General features: G+C 59.0%; 1 protein-coding gene and 1 non-coding gene across 2 annotated transcripts in view; both read left to right on the top strand.

The window, feature by feature from the left end:
* The window catches only part of ARHGAP23 (Rho GTPase activating protein 23), a 47,365-nt gene that overhangs the window by 3,047 nt on the left and 23,677 nt on the right, over positions 1-20,641 (top strand). Inside the window, 17 exon segments of the mRNA XM_032595708.1 lie at positions 54-81; positions 1,845-1,943; positions 2,126-2,204; positions 2,368-2,422; positions 5,023-6,187; positions 7,796-7,951; positions 8,163-8,274; positions 8,458-8,515; positions 10,029-10,172; positions 16,087-16,140; positions 16,143-16,421; positions 17,717-17,778; positions 18,056-18,103; positions 18,105-18,163; positions 18,166-18,183; positions 18,844-18,965; positions 19,356-19,511. Of these exon segments, the coding sequence (XP_032451599.1) occupies positions 54-81; positions 1,845-1,943; positions 2,126-2,204; positions 2,368-2,422; positions 5,023-6,187; positions 7,796-7,951; positions 8,163-8,274; positions 8,458-8,515; positions 10,029-10,172; positions 16,087-16,140; positions 16,143-16,421; positions 17,717-17,778; positions 18,056-18,103; positions 18,105-18,163; positions 18,166-18,183; positions 18,844-18,965; positions 19,356-19,511 (2,694 nt within the window).
* On the top strand, positions 20,192-20,325 carry LOC115501888. The gene has a single exon (XR_003964942.1). It is a non-coding gene; the product is annotated as a small nucleolar RNA SNORA70 (small nucleolar RNA).

Consider the following 20,641-nt stretch of genomic DNA (forward strand, 5'->3'; position numbering starts at 1 on the left):
GAGCCACTGAGGGCTGGACCCAGGCCCCACACCCACCTCTCTGTCCCCTGCAGGAGGAAGAGAATGGAGGCCGAGGAGGAGGTAAGGAGTGGTGGGGGTGGGGCCCAGGGCTGGGGCTGAGCCGGGGCCCGTTTTCCAGCTTCTGTTTCTCTCCCGTTACCCAAGTCAGCCTGGGTTTTGCTGCCTGCCCTCCCACCGCCCCCAGCCCTGACTGCTGTCCAGTCTCTGCTCTTCTCTGTGTCTGTGCTTTCTCTCCTCAATCTTTTCTTTTCTTTCTTTTCTTTCTTTTCTTTTCTTTTCTTTTCTTTTCTTTTCTTCCTTTCCTTTCCTTTTTTCCTTTCCTTCCTTTTCTTTCTTTTTTCTTTTCTTTCTTTCCTTTCCTTTCCTTTCCTTCCTTTCCTTCCTTTCCTTTCTTTTCTTCTCCTTCCCTTTCCTTCCTTTCCTTTCCTTTTGTTTTTTTTAAGAATCCAAGAGGCAGCACATTTATTCTGGGCTCTAGGGGAGAGCTCCCTGAATTTCATTCCTACTCGTCATCACCAGTGACATGAGGACAGATCTTGGGCCCGCCAAGGCCCTGTGGTCCCTTCGATGCTTCCTTTCTTTTCTCACATTTGTCTCCCTCTGAGCCTGTCTGTTCCACACTGGGGGTGGTGCTCTGGGGAGCAGATGGCTTTCTAAGACATGGCCTCTGCCCTGGAGTTACTCCCAGCCTAGGCTGAGGCACAGACACAGGGCGGCAGAGCCTGGGGGCTGGTGGTAGGGTGCAGCTGACCAATGGCTGTCCTCGGAGATGGAGACGCTGGGGTCCTGTTCGGTGTGAGGGGAGCCCTGAGGTCTTTATCTTACCAGATGTGGGCCTGCCTCCCCTGGCTGTCACCCTCGCTATCGCAAAGGGCCCCTTTCTGCCACCCGGGGTATTCAAGGCAAAACTCCTTTTTTTAAAAAAAATTTTTTTCAATGTTTATTTATTTCTGAGACAGAGAGAGACAGAGCATGAGTAGGGGAGGGGCAGAGAGAGAGGGAGACACAGAATCGGAAGCAGGCTCCAGGCTCCGAGCTGTCAGCACAGAGCCCGACGCGGGGCTCGAACTCACAAACCGTGAGATCATGACCTGAGCCGAAGTCGGTTGCTCAACTGACTGAGCCACCCAGGTGCCCCAAGGCAAAACTCCTTTAACGGGCAGACTTCTTTCTCTGCTGTTGGGGCTTCTGCTGGGCAGTTGTGGTGACACTCCTGAGCCTCATCGCAGAGGCCCCTGGGGGCAAGGGGAAGAGCCAGCTGACCTAGAATAGGCCCCTTTCTCTGATGGAGACAGTTAGCAGCTGGGGTGTAATGTGATGTCATGAGGGGGTGAGTACTCATCTCAGGATCTTCAGGCCTCTGCTTAGAATCCTCTGCCCCTAGGGAAGGGGGTGGGGTGGGAAGCGTGGGCATGAGTGTCTGTGAGCCTCAGGGCCTTTCCGCAGCTTTCCCCAGGTCTGTGGGTGTGGGCATTCTGCATGTGCGGGTGTCTGCCCCACTAGACAGGGACCTTCACGAGGTCAAGGCCCATATCTGTCCATCCTTTTCAGTCTACTTTCTGGCACAGTGCTGGGATGAAAGCACCATTTAAGGAGTGATTCTGTGCGTCCGCGAACGTGTTTTCCCCACACTGGTCTTTGTTCTCCCAGGGGCGGATCCTCTTGTCTTATCCTATACATCCACGTCTCTGTGAATGGGTGGGTCCGTGTTTGTGTCCGTGTGAGTGTGACCGTTCTCTGAGTGTGTGTCCCCTGTGTGCGTAGCTGTGCATGGGTGTGACCTTCAGCAGCCACCCCCAGCTAACCTGGCTGATGCTCACCAGGACCCTCCCCCCGGCACCACCGCCTGGAGCCCATGGATACCATCTTTGTCAAGAATGTGAAGGATGATGGCCCCGCCCATAGAGCGGGCCTTCGCACCGGTGAGCTGTCCTTCTCTGGGTCTCTTCCACCTGCTCTCTGGTTAGGATGGGATTCTCAGATCCAGGTGTTGGGGAAGGCCCTGTCCTGGCGCTGTCATCCATGCCTGGTGCAGGGGTTCTCAGGAGGGGCCATGGTCACCCGTTGGCCTGCTCACATGTGGTTCTGCCCCCCCTTTCCCCAGGAGACCGGCTGGTGAAGGTGAACGGGGAGAGCGTCATTGGGAAGACCTACTCCCAGGTCATAGCTCTGATCCAGAATAGGTGAGTGCCCCCTGCCTCCCTTCTCCTGTAATAGCTCCCAGCACGCTCACTGAGTCCCTGCACACCACCCCCTTGACCCTGGGGTTGCCCTGGCGACCAGGATCCCTGTTCTCCCAGACCCTGTTGCCTCAGCCTGGCCTGACCCCCTGCCCTGTCTCTGTAGCGATGATACCCTGGAGCTCTCCATCATGCCCAAGGACGAGGACATCCTCCAGCTGGTGAGTCCTGCCCTGCTGTCTGAGGCGGAGGGGCCCTGGGGCCTGGGGGCGGGATACATATCTCCTCCTTGGGGCCTCCCTTCTGCCTTCGGGAGGCAGAGAAGAGTGTAGGACGCCGCACCAGTCCGGCACTGCCCAATCAGGGATGCCAGGCCCATCCCTGGGCTGGGGCCGGTTGTTGCTTCATTCAGGGCTGCTCTGTGCTGGGGGAGGGGGAGGCGCTGGCCTTGGCAGGCAGGATTCTTGCCAGAGTATCTGGAAGGAGGGTGGCCCAGCGGGCCCTGCCAGACTGGCACGTTCTTGTCGGCTCCCAAGAGACTGTTCTCCACACCCCCTCCCTGCCTGGCCCCGAGTGAGCATGTCTTCTGTAGCTGTGTCCACACACACACACACACACACACACACACACGCACGCAGACTTACACACGCCTACATATGCTATCTTTCTGTGCACACCGACCCCAGGCCTGTCCCAGAGCCCAGGGCAGTCCTCTCTGCCCAGTATCCAATTTCCTGATCTCATGGGTCTTAGCCAGATGCCAGCTTGCTTGCCCCCAAGGTCACTGCCCCCCTGGGGGAAGGCTGAGGGCCAAACCCAGGAGGCCCTGGGAGCCGGGCTGGCTTCTGCCCTGGATGTGCTCTCATAATCACTGTAATCACGGTGCCATGCTTGGCACCCTGCCCCTCTGGGAACCTCCACCCTCTGACCTGGATTGTCCCCTTGCCCTTCCTGGGGAGGGGGAGGTAAGCCTGGAGGCCCAGAGAGGTGGATGGCTCTCCACAAGTCTCAAAGGCCCTGCGGGTACACTTCCCCCAGGCCGAGGCAAGGAAAAGCCAGGAGGGGGTGACAGGGCGGGATCTAGGGCTGCCCTCCATCTCTCCAGCCGGAGGAGGAGGAGGGGGGCAAGGGGTGGGGAGAGCAGCAGCCTTGAGCTCTGTTACCGGGGTTCCAGGTTCGGGTGGGCTGGCGGCCCCAGATGTCAGCCTCTGGGGCCCTCCGCTGGCCCCCACCATCCTAGGCCAGCCAGAGGGTGGGGCCCAGGCATTCCTGTGGTTGCGAGCCAAGGCTGGAGGCCAATGGGGCCGCGGCAGCTGCTGACGCCACCGCCGACGCGGCGAGGCCCCTCCACACCCATCTTCCCCTCCCTCCTCCTCCCGCCAGCCGCTGAGAGAGAGAGAGAGAGAGAGAGAGAGAGAGAGCGAGCCGGTGGGGGGCCGAGGGCAGCCGCTGGGAGGGCAGACTGGGGGTGGGGGACAGAGGTGGGGCCAGCACAGTGGTCAGGGGGGATTCACCCCCCGGCCAGGGAAGGCGGAGGCTGGCCGCGATGCTGTCGCCAGCGCCTCCGCCGCCGTGGTGATGCGGGGAGCCTGGGGAGCCGGCAGGATGGCAGGAGGGAGAGGTATGTGAGTGTCCCCCGGCTGGGTGGGTGTGTGGGTCCGAAGGGGGCTGAGTGTGAGTACGGGGGGTGTGGTCTAACTTGTCCTCATCACATGATGTGTGTGCTGGGACTGGAGGTGTAGTTTATATGTGTCTCATTGTGTTTCGCTCTGTGTGTGTGTGTGTGTGTGTGTGTGTGTGTGTGTGTGTGTCTTTGGGTGTGTATTTTCCAGTATCTCCTTATGGTGTGGCACGCACACGCGCGTGCGCGTGGGAGCGTGTGTGTGTATGTGTGTATTGTGTTTCACTCTCCCACCCTTTGATACTTCACCCTGAGAGACGCCCCTGGGCACCCATCAAGGGCCAGGCTAGGCCAGGGCCACAAGGCCTCTGTCCCTAGGGGCTGCCTCCTTTTTTGGCTGGGCCTGGGCACCGGCCCTGTCACTCCTCAGCAATGCAGCGTCAGCCTCGGCTCCCAGTGCCAGATTCCAGGCCTGGGGTGGCAGAAGGTGGCCTGAGGCCCCTTAGACGGTCCGGCCCCTCCCCCAAGCCTGGCCCAGAGGGAGCAAGAGGTGGGCAAGTTTCTCTTCACTCCGGAGGCCCAGGAGCCAGGCCCCGGCTCCCTGTCCAGGGGACGGAGGGACGGCGGGGCTTTCCCAGCCCCCGCCCACCCCCAGCCCACCCCGTCGTGGACACACCCCTTGGTCAGCTGCCGTCTCTGTCTTCTGCCACCTTGACTGGTCTCTGGTGGGTTTTCCCAGCCCAGCCCGGGGGGCTGTGGGCACTGTTGGATGTAAGGCAGCAGGGAGGCGGCTGAGGCCAGCATGGGGGAGGACCCCAGAAAACAGATGTTGGAATGTTTGTGGCTACAGGCAGTCCTTGTCATAAGTCTTAGAGAAATCCTGGCTGTTTCTCTAGTGAGAGAGAGAGAGGGAGAGAGAGAGAGAGAGAGAGAGAGAGAGAGACAGTGAGAGAGTGTGTGTGTCTGTGTGTGTGTGTGTGTGTGTGACTCTCAAAGGCCTCTAATTTCTTTGTTCTCTCCCTCCCTCCCCCCGACTCTCTTTGGAGCATGCCTTCCGGCTCCCACCAACTCAGGGCCCCCCAGCCGCTTGGTCCTTTCCCTCAGTCCACTTCTCTAGGGTCCTGATCTCCCAGGGCTGATGTAACTCCGCCCTGTGGGACTTGTCCAGCCCTGCTCACCTGCCTCTGTGTCCCCGGCCAGGCCTACTCCCAGGACGCCTACCTGAAGGGGAACGAGCCGTATTCTGGAGAGGCCCGGAGTATCCCAGAGCCGCCTCCGATCTGCTACCCTCGCAAGACTTACGCCCCGCCAGCCCGGGTCTCCACCTGGGCCACTATGGTGCCTGAGCCCCTCTCAGCACTGCCCAGTGACCCCCGGAGTCCTGCTGCCTGGAGTGACCCGGGGCCCCGCGTCCCTTCTGCCACCCGTACCCACCCGGACAACTCTTCCTTGGGGATGAGCCAGCCCCGCCCCAGCCCTGGTGCCTTCCCCCGCCTCCCCTCGGAGCCCCGGACGCCCCGTGCCTTTCCTGAGCCTGGCAGCCGGGTGCCCCCCAGCAGACTGGAGTGCCAGCAGGCTTTGTCACACTGGCTGTCAAACCAGGTACCCCGCAGGGCGGGGGAGAGACGGTGTCCTGCCATGCCCCCCCGGGCCCGCAGTGCCTCCCAGGACCGGTTGGAGGATGTGACTGCCCACCGCCCATGGCCCTGCTCCACCTCCCAGGGTGCCTTGAGCCAGTTGGGTCAGGAGGGCTGGCACCGAGCTCGCTCAGACGACTACTTGAGCCGGGCCACCCGCTCAGCCGAGGCGCTGGGTCCAGGAGCACTGGTGTCACCCCGTTTCGAGCGCTGTGGCTGGGCTTCCCAGCGTCCGTCTGCCCGCACCCCTGCCTGCCCACCCAGGGACCTTCCTGCGCCCCAGGCCCCACCCCCGCCTGGTCTGCAAGGCCTGGATGACATCGGCTACATCGGGTACCGGAGCTACAGCCCATCATTCCAGCGCCGGACTGGCCTCTTGCACGCACTCTCCTTCCGGGACTCACCCTTCGGGGGGCTACCCACCTTCAACTTGGCTCAGTCCCCTGCATCGTTCCCGCTGGAGGCCTCCGAACCACCCAGGGTTGTGCGCCCAGAACCCAGCACCCGGGCTCTGGAGCCCGCCACCGAGGATCGCCGCGACGAGGTGGTCCTGAGGCAAAAGCCTCCCACGGGCCGGAAGGTCCAGCTGCCCTCCGCAAGACAGATGAACCTTGGGTTTGGTGAAGAGTCCCCAGAGCCAGAGTCCAGTGGGCGAGTGGAACGCCTGGGCAGGAAGGTGGCCCCTTTGGCCACTACTGAAGACTCTCTGGCTTCTATCCCCTTCATTGGTGAGTGACAGTAGAGGTGACTGTCTTGGGAGACTGGGTCGTCTGTGCCCTGTTTTACCCCACCCACCTGTCAACCATGGGCAAAACTCTGGGTTGAGTGCCGATTTCTCTGTTTGTCCGTCTGTCTGTCTGTCCATCCATCCGTCCTTTTGTTCTCTCCTGCATCCTGTCACCCTTCCTTTCATTCATTTCTCCCCCAGCCGTCTTTCTTTCCTCCCTCCCTCCTTCCTTTCATCCTTCATCCACCCGTCCGCCCACCCATCCATCACTTCTCTTCTTTTCCTCCTCCCTTTCTTCTTCCTCCCTTTGTTCATTCATTCTTCCTTCTCGTCTTCCATCATTCTTTCTTTTCATCCTTCCTTCCACCCTTGCTTTCTTCTATCCTTCCTTTGTTCCTTTTACTTTTTGTTCCTTCCACCCACCCTCCACCCATCCATTCATCCAACAAATATTTGTGTCAGGCACCGTGCTAGGCTTCAAGCTCTTCTGGAGCGTGTGGTCCAGCAGCCGGACAGATGATCGGACAAGAGCAACCCCATGGTGTGTGTGTGTGTGTGTGTGTGTGTGTGTGTGTGTGTGATGGGAGTACAGGGGACTCTAGGAGACGGAGAAGGGTGACATGGTCCACACTGGGGCGTGGTAGCCAAGGAGAGAATCTTAGAGGAAGGAGATTAGGGCTAAGATTTGAAGGATGAGAAAGAGTTAGGGGGAGGACGTAAAGGGAGAGAATAGAATATGCCAAGAACCCTGATGTGAGAGAGGAGGGTGCCTTTCGAGGTTGCCAGAAAGGGTCCAGAGGGGCTGTGTCAGTCTCTGGGGAGTTGGGGACGTTATCCTGAGAACAGAGGGGACACTGAGAGTTTGCTGCCTGTGGAACAGATGTTGGATAAGGGAGAGGCAAGAGAGAGGAGAGACAGGGTGGTTCCCAGGTTTCTGGTCTACCTAGAGGATTGTGCCTCACCCCTACATCGGGAATGAGAGTGGGGCAGGAAAAGGTTTAAGGTTTGCTGACTGTGTCTATGAGGGTGCAGGATAGGCTGGGCTGGGTCTAGGGGCTTGAGATAAAGACCAGATACAAGATCATGAGACTGGGACCAGAAGTGGAGAGACAGGACCTGGAACTGAGCAGGGTGAGCTCACCCTATGGTGGTCATGGGAGTGAGGGAGAAGAGGCCAGGCCAGACCCGGCCCTGGCCTCCCCTGGTCAGCTTTCGGTCAGAGTGGGCAGACACAGCGTCAGTAATTTCCCAGTGTGAGGGGGAAACGTAGCGCCTGCCCTCAGGGAGCCCCCAACTGACGGAGGAGACAGTCCTTATCCTCAAGAGACCCCCGGTCTGGTGGGGAAGATAGTGCGAAGCTCTCAGGAGCCCAGTCCAGGGAGGGTGGCTCAACCTCAGGCCTGGGTGTGAAGGAGGAGGCAGGGGCGGAGCCTCCATGCTCACAGTCTGGGGATGGGGGGGGGCCCTTGGCCACGGGCATATTGCCAGCAGGGCCTCGGAGGACCGGAGCCTTGGGCACGTGGTCTGGGCCAGGACGCGAGGCTGGGGGCGGGGGGCAGGCAGGTTTAGCTTTCTGCCACCTTTATCCACCACTCCCCTCTGCTTGCAGATGAACCCACCAGCCCCAGCATTGACCTCCAAGCCAAGCATGTCCCTGCCTCCGCTGTGGTCTCCAGCGCCATGAACTCAGCCCCCGTCCTGGGCACCAGCCCATCCTCCCCAACCTTCACCTTTGCCCTTGGCCGCCATTACTCCCAGGACTGCAGTGAGTGCTCCCTGAAGCCCTTGCCCCGTCCTTTCCCTGGCTGCCTGGTCCTCAGGGGTCTCTGCTGGGCTTGCTGCCTGATGTATGGCCTCTTCTTGCCGGCTTCTGCTACTCCAGGGGCCCCGTGGGTGGTCACCTCCTGGCCCTGCCCAGACAGGAGGGCTCCAGGGAAGCCCTGGCCCTCCTGCTGACCCTGTGGGTGGCTTTGCAGGTAGCCTCAAGGCCGGCCGCCGCTCCTCCTACCTGCTGGCCATCACCACAGAGCGCTCCAAGTCCTGTGACGATGGGCTCAACACCTTCCGGGAAGAGGGCAGGGCTCTGAGGTGAGGACAGCGTGTGGCCGTCACAGCCACCCTGACTGGGCTGGGATGGGGCTCTCGGCCCTGGTGTCCTCTATGCCCCCCAGGCAGTGAGCTCCCTCCCTGGAAGGCTTCTGAGCCTTGGGATTTGAGGAGAAGTCCTAGCTGTGCTTCCTACCTCCCTCACACTCAGTTCTCACTCGCCAGGCGCCTGCCAAACCGAGTACCCAGCCTGCGGATGCTGCGAAGCTTCTTCACTGATGGGGTGAGTGGTGAGCGTGTGCGGGCGAGAGTGTCCGGGGAGCTGGGGAGGGACCGATGCCTCGGCTGTGGAGCCCCGTCTTGGGGTGGGTTTCTAGGCCTCTGGCTCCCAGGGCGGGAAGTGGTCTACTCTGGCTCCTGTGTCCCTCCCCCACCCCCCAACCCTGTAGGCGATCCCCTGGTGTCAGCTATATGGGCTGTGTCATCACTTAAAGACACCCTCACCCTCCACCCACCCAAGGCCTTGGTCCATATCGTTCCCCCACTTAGAATGCCCTTTCCACACACTCCCCTCCACAGCCACATGACTCACCTTTTAATTCCTTTTTTTTCTAATTTTAATTTTTTACATTTATTTATTTTTAAGAGACAGAGAGGGACAGAGCATGAGCGGGGGAGGGGCAGAGAGAGAGAGGGAGTCACAGAATCCGAAGCAGGCTCCAGGCTCTGAACTGTCAGCACAGAGCCCGACGTGGGGCTCGAACTCACAAACCGTGAGATCATGACCTGAGCCGAAGTCGGATGCTTCACCGACTGAGCCACCCAGGCGCCCCTCACCTTTTACTTTCTTCGGGTTTATCTCCACCTTTTCTGAGATTTTAGCCTTCACCCCTGACATGTGATGCCTATTTTCTCCTTAGCACTTCTCATGTGATACAGTTTATGCATCTGTCCCCTCTCTTGCTTGTCTCCCAGATAGAATGTAAGCTCTGTGAGGGCAGGGATTTCGTTTCGTTTGCTTGCTCCCTGTGGGTACCAAAAACTGCCTGCACAGGGTGGCCTGGGGCGGTATTTGTGTGGTGTCTTCAGGGGAGGGGGGGACATTGGAAAGGAGGGGGACACAGGACTGAGAGTGATGGACAGGCTGGAGTTTCCAGGCTCAGACCCTGGGGAGACGTGGGGTCAGTTCTGAAATGGCCTTAACTCTTCGTGATTACGGGTAGACTAGAAAAGCCACTTGATTTCAAACCCTCGGTATCTTTGGTTCATTTAACACCTTGAGGATATTGTCACCTGGCTTATTCCTTATCGCTTCCTCTGCTTACTTAACTCTCCCTTGACCTGTCACTTCTGTTGCTGGAGTCGTGTTGACACTATCACTTCCTCTGTTTAACTCCTTGTGGACATGACTACATGCTCCACTAACTCAGCCTTTGTTGATGTTTCCACTTCCTCTGTTTATTTAACTCCGTGTTGTCACAATCACTTCCTTTGTTTCCTTAGTTGCTTCAAGTCCATAAAATTAAAGGAGGTACCAGATTGGCTTTTCTAGCGTGGTGAGACATGTGGTCGGCAGGTCATAGCCTTTCTTCCTTTCTGGCTTCCTCGGCACATACGTCCCATGACCTCAGCGCGGTGGTTCAGAGAGGGCAAGCGGGGCCTGTGAGGCCACACAGCACAGCAGAGCGTAGCCCAGGCATCCACCAGGCCCGTGTGGCTGTGCGAGGTCCATGGGCCTTCTGGCATGCTGGCACCGTGGGAGCCCCCCTAAGTTGCCCTCCGTTGTGTCCCTGCAGTCCTTGGATAGCTGGGGTACTTCCGAAGATGCTGATGTTCCTTCTAAGCGACACTCAACCTCTGACCTCTCGGACGCAACCTTCAGCGATATCAGGAGAGAAGGCTGGTTGTATTATAAGCAGGTCCTCACCAAGAAGGGGAAGGTAAGGTGGTTGGCAGCCTGAGGTGGAGGTGGATGGACGCTGTCTCCGGCAGAACTCTCCGGCTTTTATACCCGCCCCACAGCCTCTGGAGCCAGAGGGAACCAGCTGAGGCTGTAGCCTGAGGGGTAGAGGTTAGATATTAGGAAGAACTTCCTGGGGGGCATAAAGAACTCACGAACAAGAGGGGTTAACCAGAGAGGTCGTCTCTGCTGCTGCGGGAGGGATCTGGTCAAACTGTGCCTGGAATTCTGACAGAACCATCCCACAGTGATCCTTGGTTGGCTGATCGCCCCAGAAAGGGTCACTGGGGGCTCACAGAAAATGAGGGAGCAAGGCCAGGGTGATTCTTTCGGAGGAGCTGAGACCCCAAAAGAAGGCAGACGTTAGCCTTTTCGGGGCCTTGCGGGGCCAGCAAAGCTTTTAGTCTTTATCCTAAGAGCCACTGAAGCCCCTGGGGTCTCTTTCATTTGGCTTCCTGGGGAATGAATTAGAGAGGGGCCCCGGCTGGGGCCGGCTGGAGGCAGGAGGACCAATTAAGGGCGACCACAGCGACGGCTGGGCATGCAGGTGGCAGGGGGAGACAAACAGGATCCCAGAGCGAGGAGGCCGGGGCCCTGGGTCCACGGAGGCGACGCGGCCCGGGCGAAGCTGAGCGGAGCAGTTAGCATCGACCTGGGCTCGGCCCTTGCCTGCATCATGAATTGCCCGGGGGAAGCTTGGGTGACTCACCCGCCTATGACTCAGTTTCCTCGTCTGTAAATAGAGCTAACAACAATCCCTAGCATATACACCTGTTGCTGAGGATTAAACGAGATGATCTCAGCAAAAGTGCACCCAGTGCCTGGCACGGGGAGCTGCTAGTCCTCTGCTATTAGTTGAATTTTCCACCCCGCCTTCTCGGGGTCTTGTACCTGGAGAGAATGTAAGCTTTGAGGTCAGACAGACTGGGAGCTCCTGCCCAGCCACTTATCCAGCATATGGTTTTGGGCAAGCCCCTTAACCTCTGTACCTCACTCTTCTGATCTGTAACGTGGGGACAGTGTCATTCTACGTCCCGGGCTGGTGGGAGGTGAAGTGAGATGTATGGGCCAGGTGGGGCTGGCATCCATCTGTGCCCTCATCCAGTCCACGATAATGACCGAGTGCCTGCCATGCTCCCGATTCTCGGTCGAGGTTCTGGGTATTTAGTGGTGTGGGAGGCAGGCCATCCCACCCCGCTGGGGCTCAGGACAAGCAGAGGAAGCACCCGGTGCATAAGAGTTGCCAGCCCACGACTGTCAGGACTGGAGAGCTGAGACGAATGGCACGCAGTAGGTGACCCCAGCCTAGGCGGGGTTGGGGGAAGGTGTCGGGGAGGCTGTGACATGAAGGGTGTGTGAGAATCCACAGAACAGGGAGGGGGTGGGAAGTGCTCTGACAGTGGAGATGCCCTCCTGGATGGTCTGGGAGAAAGGAACAGAGGGGGTGTGCTGGGCGGCCGCGAGCCAGGTGAGAGGTAGAAGCCGAGGTGGGGAGTCAGGTGCCTGCTTCGGGACCTCATCACCCAGGACAAGCCTTTGCAGGGGTTTAGATGGCGATGGGAGGTGTGTAAGCCCAGGAGGCAAGGGTCACATCTGTGATAGGAGGTGACAATGCCATTGCCGCTGTCCAGGTGAGCGAGGGCGGGGGCTCTAAGGTCGTGGCATGGGGCGGAGGGGAAGGGACAATTTAGAGACACTGAGGGACCGATGGGTTTGGCTTGCTGATGGCTGGGAGGTGAGGGAGGGTGGAGGAGGCAGATGATGGCTGCGGGGGCGATGGGGCCTTCCCCTGAGCCACAGGGCACTGGAGGGGCAGGTTGGTGAGTGGAAGCCAAGGGTTCCTTTGGGGACTTGTGGAGTCCAAGGGCCCTGGGTCATGCCCCGGTGGGGGTGTCCTGGGTTCAGAGGCTCTAGGGCTGTGGCACTCGGGAGGGAGTCTATCAGGGTGTGCACTTGTAGCCACAGGTGTGGGAGCACTGAGGGAGAAGGCGAGAGACTGGCTGCACCTTGAGAGGAAGCGGGGAGAGCAGACCAAAGAGGAAAGCCAGCAAGATGGCAGGAGGGGTTGCCTAGGAGGGCAGCAGGGGCCAGCTGTGTGAGCTGAGGAAGGGGAGATGAACCCTTCCAGCCCCAAGTTTGAGCTCCTCTGAGGGCCAGGGGAGAACTGCTGACTCCGGCCTGCAAGGTGGCCCATCTCCCAGCTCTGGATGGCCCCAGGCAGCCGCACCACAGTGTCTCCCAGGCAGGGACGGGAACTGGGCCCTTCCTGCTCACTGACCGGTACTGGAGGACAGGGGCTTCCACTCCTGGCTTGGCCAGGACCCGATTTCACTTGTCCCCTCGGTGTTGTGGCCTGGGAGTTAGGAGAGGGGTCATTAAGTCAGCTTCGGGCCCTTAGTCTGTCCAGGGAACCGATGTCCAGCCGGATGTTGTCCGCTCTGGCAAGCCTAGCCTCTCCCGGGCAACCCCCACCCAGCCTCCAGGCTCTTTCAGAGACCGTTCACTGTCGGGCAGAGGGAGGTAGGTGTGACAGGTCCCTGCAGTCACAGACCTACCATTTGAGCAGGATGTAACCTTGGGAACTGGCTAGTTCACCTTTCATTTACCAGTAGGGAACACTGATGCCAAGGGAGGGGGCTTGACTTGTCCAAGGTCACCTAGTTGGTTCGGTCTCAAAGGGTCATCTTGTTGGGGCGCCTGGGTGGCTCAGTCGGTTAAGCGTCCGACTTCGGCTCAGGTCATGATCTCACAGTCCGTGAGTTCGAGCCCCGCGTCGGGCTCTGTGCTGACAGCTCAGAGCCTGGAGCCCATTTCAGATTCTGTGTCTCCCTCTCTCTCTGCCCCTCCCCTGTTCATGCTCTGTCTCTTTCTGTCTCAAAAATAAATAAACATTAAAAAAAATTTTTTTAAAAAAAAGGTCACCTTGTCACCCCCCCTCACTCTGACATAAGAAATTCCCCTGGAGGGGCGCCTGGGTGGCTCAGTGAGTTAAGCATCTGACTCTTGATTTCGGCTCAGGTCACCATCTCATGGTCGTGAGATCGAGCCCCGAGCCGGGCTTTGTGCTGAGCTTGGAGCCTGCTTGGGATTCTCTCTCCCTTTCTCTCTGCCCCTCCCCACTTGCACGCCCACTCTCTCTCTCTCAAAATCAAAATATGAACATGAAAACAAATTCCCCTGGAGGGTCATGTCATTTCCTGCTCTGACAATCCTGTCTGGGTCCAGCAGGTCTGTGGTGGTGGGCAGGGCTCATGGTCAGATGTGGCCGTGGTTACCCGCCAGCCACGGAGTTTCCTCATCTGGCTCGTTCTGAGGGCAGAGGCCCTGTTGGATGAGTGGTAGGTAGGCCACCGGTGCAAGGAATGGGAGCCCTGGGCCTGATGGGGGAGAGCCTCTGCCCTCAGGGTGCTCCAAGGATGATTAATTCATTAATTCATTATTCAATAAATATTGATGAGCACTTACCCTACGCCTGTGGAGGCTGTAGGCTCTTGGCTAAGGATGTGAGAGGACAGACCAGTTCCCGGCCCCCAGGAGCTTCCATTTACTGGAGAAATCCGAACCAGCATTAAGCGGAGGTTACAGTAAGCACTCAGAGAAATGAACAGGGTGATGTGAATTGCCTTTAATTCTGGAGGTAGCAGGGAGCTGCCTTTATTAAAAAATGGTCAGTGGGGACTCCTGGGTGGCCTCAGTCGGTTGAGCGTCTGATTCTTGATTTCAGCTCAGGCCCATGATCTCACGGTTCGTGAATTCGATCCCCTTGTTGGGCTCTGTGCGGCTGTGTGGAGCCTGCTTGGGATTCTCTCTCTGCCCCTCCCCGACTCATGCACGCTCTCCCCCCCCCACCCCCCAACCCCTGCCTCAAAATAAATAAATAAATGTTTTTTTTTTTTTTTTTAAAAAGAAAGAAAAAATGGTCAGCGAAGTCCTCACTGAGGAAGTGATGTTTGTGACATTTGATCTCAGATCTAAAGGGCAAGGAGGCCACATGGAGAAGTGAGGGAAGGGGCTCTGGCCAGAAGGGACAGCCAAGAAAGAACAAAGGCCCAAGAAAGGAAAGGGTTGGCTTGTTCACTAGAGAAGGGCCCCTGTGTCTTGACACAGCGAGAAAGAAGTCAGTGGAGAAGCTGAGTTTGGAGGGGGAGAGACACATCATGAAAGTTCTTGGGTTTGATTCCAGTGGCGGTGGGAACCTACCAGGGAGTGCTAAGCAGGGGAGAGACACCATCTCGCTTACATTTTAAAATGGTGGCTGCAGGGGCGACTGTCTGACTCAGTGGGTAGAGTGACACTGGATCTCAGGGTCGTGAGTTTGAGCCCCACGTTGGCACAGAGATTACTTGGATTTGTTGAGCTGGAGAAGTTGGGGAGGGCTGTGGAGGAATAAATTTGGTGACAAAAATCAAGTACCCCGTGGAGTGCCTATGAGACATGCACATGGGGACACTGAGTAGGCAGTGGGAGGTGCAGGACTGTGGCTGGGGGGGGGGGGTCGGGGGAGGATGCTGGACCAGGGATTTAAAGCCACAGGTGTGGATGACATCACAGGAGAGACATTCAGGGAAAGGGGAGCCCAGGACAAAGTTCTGGAGCTCCCCCTCCTGTAGGGCAGGGGCTTAGCCTCCGCTCTAGAGTCATGTGGGGCCCCATGATTCTTTGTTGTGGGGGGCTGTCTTGGCCATCGGGGCGTGTTTAGCAGCATCCTTGGCCTCTACCCACTAGATGCCCTAGCACGTCTCCAGGTGTGACGACTGAAAATATCTCCAGATAAATGTCCTCTGGGGACCATTCGCTCCAGTTGAGAACCGCTGATGAGAGCATGTTGTGGGGGGGCGGGGGTGGGGGGGAGAAAACCAATGGAGGAGACTGAGAAGGAGCCAGTGGGATGAGGAGGAAAACCAGGAACCACGGGGTCCCGGATGCCAAGAGAGGGCTTGGAGAAGGAAGGAGCTGCAGGCTGGTAACGTGCCTCAGAGAGGCTAAGGAAAAGGCCAGGCCGGACGGAGAAGCTGCTTCGGCAGCACGAGGGGCCAGAGTGACCTTATGAGTGGCCTCTGAGACCAGGATACAGAGTAGAGTCTTGAACGAGGGGCAGACAAGCTGGGAGAGCAGGTGCGGTGGGGAATTCTTGATCAGTTTGCTGCGCAGGGGGCAGTGTGTGGACTTAGGAACAGCTTTACAAGGATTTTATGTAAGGTGGGCTATGCTGGGTGGGGGCCTCGCTGCTGCTGTGGGGGCATTGCTGACCAGATGCTGTTGATGCTAGTATTTTTTTTTTTTTAATGTTTAGTTTTGAGAGAGACAGAGACAGAGTGTGAGCGGGGGAGGGGCAGAGAGAAAGGGAGACACAATCTGGAGCAGCCTCCAGGCTCTGAGCAAGCTGTCGGTACAGAGCCTGACGCTGGGCTTGAACTCACGAACTGCGCGATCATGACCTGAGCCGAAGTCGGAGGCTTTAACTAACTGAGCCACCCAGATGCCCCGTTGATGCTCGTATTGATTGATTGATGGATTGATTTTTGAGAGCGCGAGAGAGAACTGGAGCAGGGGAGGAGCACAGAGAGAGGGAGACAGAGGATCGGACGAGGGCCTCACCAGCTGTGAGATCGCGACCTGAGCCGAAGTCGGATGCTAGTGTTTAAAGATGCTGGTGTTTAAAGGAAGGTTGGGGGACTGAGAACGGTGGGTAGGGGTGTCCAGGCAGGTAAGGGGCTGGGCAGGAGGGTGGGGCAGGGGGCTCCTGGCCGTGGGCGGGGTCCCCACTGCTGTGGCGCTGCAGCTCCCGGGGCCCCCTCGCGCTGTGGGGGCGGGGAGGGCAGGCCCCGCCTCTCACACCCTCCCCCTTCCCGTGTCTCTCTCCCCCCCCCCCCCCACCCCGTGTCTCCCTGCAGAAAGCGGGCGGCGGCCTGCGCCAGTGGAAGCGGGTCTACGCACGCGCTGCGGGCGACGCTCCCTCTTGCTGAGCAAGGAGCGGCGGGAGCCCGGGCCGGCGGCGGCGGCGGGGGCGGCGGCGGCCGTCGCAGGTGAGGACGAGGCGGCGCCCGTCTGCATCGGCTCCTGCCTGGTGGACATCTCCTACAGCGAGACCAAGAGGAGGCACGTGTTCCGGCTGACCACCGCTGACTTCTGTGAATATCTCTTTCAGGCTGAGGACCGGGATGACATGCTGGGCTGGATCAGAGCGATCCGAGAGAACAGCAGGGCCGGAGGGCGCGGTGAGGGCCCGGCCGCCCACCAGGGCTGGGGCGGGGCGGGGCGGGGCGGGGGGGGGGGCGGGTGTGCAGGGAGGCCCCAGGGCCGCCCCTCCCCTGCCGCGGACCTCGCTTCACCGCTCTGAGCCTCAGTTCCCTCCTCCATAAAATGGGCCAACAGGGGGTACCCCCTGCAGCCCTACGTGCCTGGGCTTGGTGGTGTAAAGAGAAAAATACAGACAGCGGCTCCCGGAGCCCTCAGCACCCTCAGTGCTCCCTGGCCGGCAAGGAACACTAATAACTATAGGGAGGGCACGAATATTATCGTTATTATCATTATTATTACTGCCTTGGGCAGGCTGTGGCACAGAGAGGTCAGCTCCCGGCCAATCTTAGGTCTTGCTTCAGAAAGCCGGGGTTTTCTTATGGAGTGATTACAGAATGCGGTTGCCCCTGTGCCAGAACCGTGGCTGGCCCTTCTGACAGGGCTGGCCTGTCAGCAGGGCACCAACACATTGACCTTGGGAGGAGGCCAAGAGGATTGGCCTTTGGCAGCAGGCTGCACTGGTTGAGCCAAAGGCTTTGGCAGGGATTTCAGGGTAGTTTCTCAATGGCGCCCCCTCTTGGGCAGCTGCAGCTGCACACCCAGAGCCGGGGCTGACGTTTCCGTTTCACTTGCCCGCCCCCCTCCAGCAGGGGCCTGCACCGAGGTGCCTTTGCTCACGTGCACACAGCTCTGTGGGGGTCCTGAGCTCCGGGGCTGGTCTCTGCCATGAGGATGCTGGGCCAGGGGGAGAGGGGTGCCAGCACCTGGCCTCTGGGCCACAGACCCTCTTACTGACAAGAGACACATCCTTTGGCTGAACCAGGCTCTGCTCCCCTCAGGACATTGTCTTTCCTTACTGTAGGGAGGAAGGTACCTGGAATGTGTGGCCCTGTTCTGGGGGGCCTGGCTGGGCTGTCCCCAGCAGGGTACAGTCAGGGGGTCCCACGTGACTTCCATTATTGCCAGGGCTGCCAGTCCTAGGGGCATCTCCTCTGTGCCTGGCCAGGAATGTGATGAGTGCTACATGCACAATTCTGCAGCCCAACCCTGAGGTTGCCATGTTATCTTCTTTGTTACTGTGGAGGAGACTGAGGCTCAGAGAGGCCAGTGGATTACCTAGGTCACACAGCTGGTGAGGGGGTGCTCAGGAGTCCAGCCCTGGTCTTTCTCGCTCCAGGGTGTGAGCCCTCCAGCTGGCGAAGCCGAGGCAGGGGCCAGGGATGAGGCCTGAGTTGGCTGGCTGTGGGCACTGAGGGGGTCTGCTTTCTCTTTCCTTTCCTCCAGGACCCCGGCTGTGCCAACCAAGCTCTGATCAGCAAGAAGCTTAATGATTATCGCAAAGTAAGGTGAGGTCCAGCTCTCACGAATAGTCTTGACCATGAGGCGGGGGCACTCCAGACAGAGCTCATCCTCCTGGCCCACCTCCGGGCCCAAGGCAGCCTCTGAATCCCCCTCTACGGGGGTGGGGTGGGTGGGTGAGTAGGCAGAGTCTCCAGTCCCCAGAAGGACAAGGAGGGATTCGTCAGGGCTGGAGGGGAGGTCTAAAGTGGTAGGAGGCTGGGGCAGGTGGCATGTGGGTGACCCCAGATGAAGACTTTTCCTCTCCTCCTTTTCCTACAACAGCCATAGCTCTGGGCCCAAAGCTGACTCCTCCCCAAAGTCTCTCGTGGCCTGGGGGCCTCAAGTCTGAGTTCCTCAAACAGAGTACCGCACGTGGCTTCAGGACGCAGGACAGTCCGCAGGGAGCAAGGGTAGGAAGGTGGCTGATAAGGGGGCAGTATGTGTGTGTGCACATGTGGGAGGGTGGGGGTCAGTTCTGTGGGTCTACATGGGAGCCAAGGGCTTGTGTGTGTGTGTGTGTGTGCGCGCGCGCATGTGTTGGGCTGGATGTGTGCCAGGATTATCCTGGTATGTCAGTCTGTGTGTGTATGCCTGTGAGGGTCTAGGGACTTTCAGAGTCTCAGGGCTGGAAGGGCCTGGAACCTGATTTCCTCCGTGACATCCAGCTGGTGTGTTCTCCAAGTCCCTGCCTGTGTCCCTTCAGGAACAGGAGGCTCATCCTCTCTGGAGGCGGCCTTTTCCCTCTTTATACACTTTCGACTATTAGAAAGTTCTTTCTTTGGTTGTATCAGAATCTGCGACCCCCACCTTGTTGTTTTAGCCCTCGAGGCCATATAGAAGTCCTTACTTTCCTCCGAGGGCTGACTCCTCAGGAATAAACCCCCTCATCTCTGAGGCCTTCTCTCAGGATATAATTTCCCATCAGCCCTCAGCATTCCAGTTGCCTTTCTGATGGAGTCCCCACATGTCCAAACATGGGTGGGTGTGTGTGACCAAGTGTGGCTGCTGCCCCTCCCCGGCCGCCCCCGCCCCCCGCTCACCCTGACTTTGTCTGCCTTCTCCGACCCCAGATGACAGTGCTGCCACTCCCAAAACCCCATGGGGCATCAACATCATCAAGAAGAACAAGAAGGCAGCTCCTAGGGCGTTTGGGGTCCGTCTGGAGGAGTGCCAACCAGCCATAGAGAACCAGGTGAGCCCCCGCCGTACCCCAGGACAGGCAGAGAAGGGGGCAGACCAAGGCACAGAGGGTCAGAGCTGTGAGGGACTTTGGAACCGGCTCTCCGCCTCATCTTAGAGACACCGCGGTTGTGGGGGTTGTCGGGGGGCAGAGCCCAGGGAGGGAACAGCAGAACTGAGGCAGAGCCCGGAATCCCCACCCTCCAGTCAGTGCTCCCGTGCCCACCGTGGTGAGGCTCTGGTGCCCGGAGACGGTGAGGGCCTTCTGTTCCCCTGCATGGGGCCCCCGGGCAGCAGCTCCGGCCGTGCACCGCTCCCGTCTTGGCCTTCCCCCCTCTTCTGGCTCACCGGTGGGGAATCCTGCCTTTTACCTTCCTAACACGTCTGCCCTGCCTGTCCGCAGCGGGTCCCCTTGATCGTGGCTGCATGCTGTCGCATCGTGGAGGCACGGGGTCTGGAGTCCACGGGCATTTACCGAGTGCCTGGTAACAATGCAGTGGTGTCCAGCCTGCAGGAGCAGCTCAACCGTGGGCCCGGGGACATCAACCTACAGGATGAGGTGGGTGCAGCCGGGGAGTCTGTGGAGGCGGGGAGGGGCCGAGGTGGCGTGTGTGTCTGTCGTGTTCCTTGTACCCTGCAGCGTGCCTGGCAGCGGGCCGGGGCACGAAGACGGGTGAGACGGGACCTGTCCTTGCGGGCCAGGCCCAGGGATGGGCATCCCCCCAGCTGAGGCCTGACAGGTGCAGCCGTGGCTAGGGAGCCTTGAGGCAGAGGCTCGCAGGCAATAGTTTGGGGGCCTTGAGGATGAGTAGAGTTCACTAAACGCCGGTGAAAGCCGGGCGAGGGCATTCCGGGCCGAGGGAATGGCCTGGGCGAAGGGGCGGGCCCTGAAGGTTTGCCAACAGTCGACTCACCTTCTCTGTAAAGGACCAGGTAGCAGATGTTTTGGGTGCTGGTTACCACGCGGTCTCCTCCTCCTCCTCCTTCTTTTTCTTCAGTCCTTTAAACACGTGAAAACCGTTCTTAGCTCCAGGGCCACACAAAACCAGGCCGCAGGCTGGACTTGACCCACAGGCTGTGCTCCGCAGACCCCTGGCTTAGAAGGGGAGCCTGTGGTATTTTCTGGAGCAGCCAGGACTTCGAATGGTTGCAACGTGGGAAGAGGAGGGGCCGGTCAGATGAGACAAAGCCGGCTCGTGAAGCAGTCTGACAGCCACACTTAAAAGTTTGCAGCAGGCTCAGCAGCCGGTTAAGCCGACTGTGCTCTTTCCCCACGGGGACCCAGGGTGCCGCGGCTGCAAACAGCAGCCTCCTTGGTGGTGTATGCAGCCTGTCGATTGTATAGGCTGCCCTAAGGGACCGTGGGGACAGCCTTTCCCAGTGGACATTGAGGTTTGGCCTCATGCTGTCTCCGGTCTAGGCTCCAGACGGGTATGCGGTGTGGGGGGACGGGGCACCTTTGGAAAGCCCCCGGTCACGGTGGCCAAGGTCCGCATCGGCCAAGTCATCATGTCCATCTGTACCAAGTTGCAGAACAAGGAGTCTGTGATCGAGGCCCTACACAGGGCCAAGTTCAAGTTCCCTGGCCGACAGAAGATCCACATTCCCAAGAAGTGGGGCTTTACTCAGTTTATTGCGGATGAATTTGTAGACGTGGTGGCCGAAAAGCGGCTCATCCCAGATGGCTGG

The sequence above is a fragment of the Lynx canadensis genome, chromosome E1 (genome assembly GCF_007474595.2).
Source record: "Lynx canadensis isolate LIC74 chromosome E1, mLynCan4.pri.v2, whole genome shotgun sequence".
Taxonomy (NCBI): Eukaryota; Metazoa; Chordata; class Mammalia; order Carnivora; family Felidae; genus Lynx; species Lynx canadensis.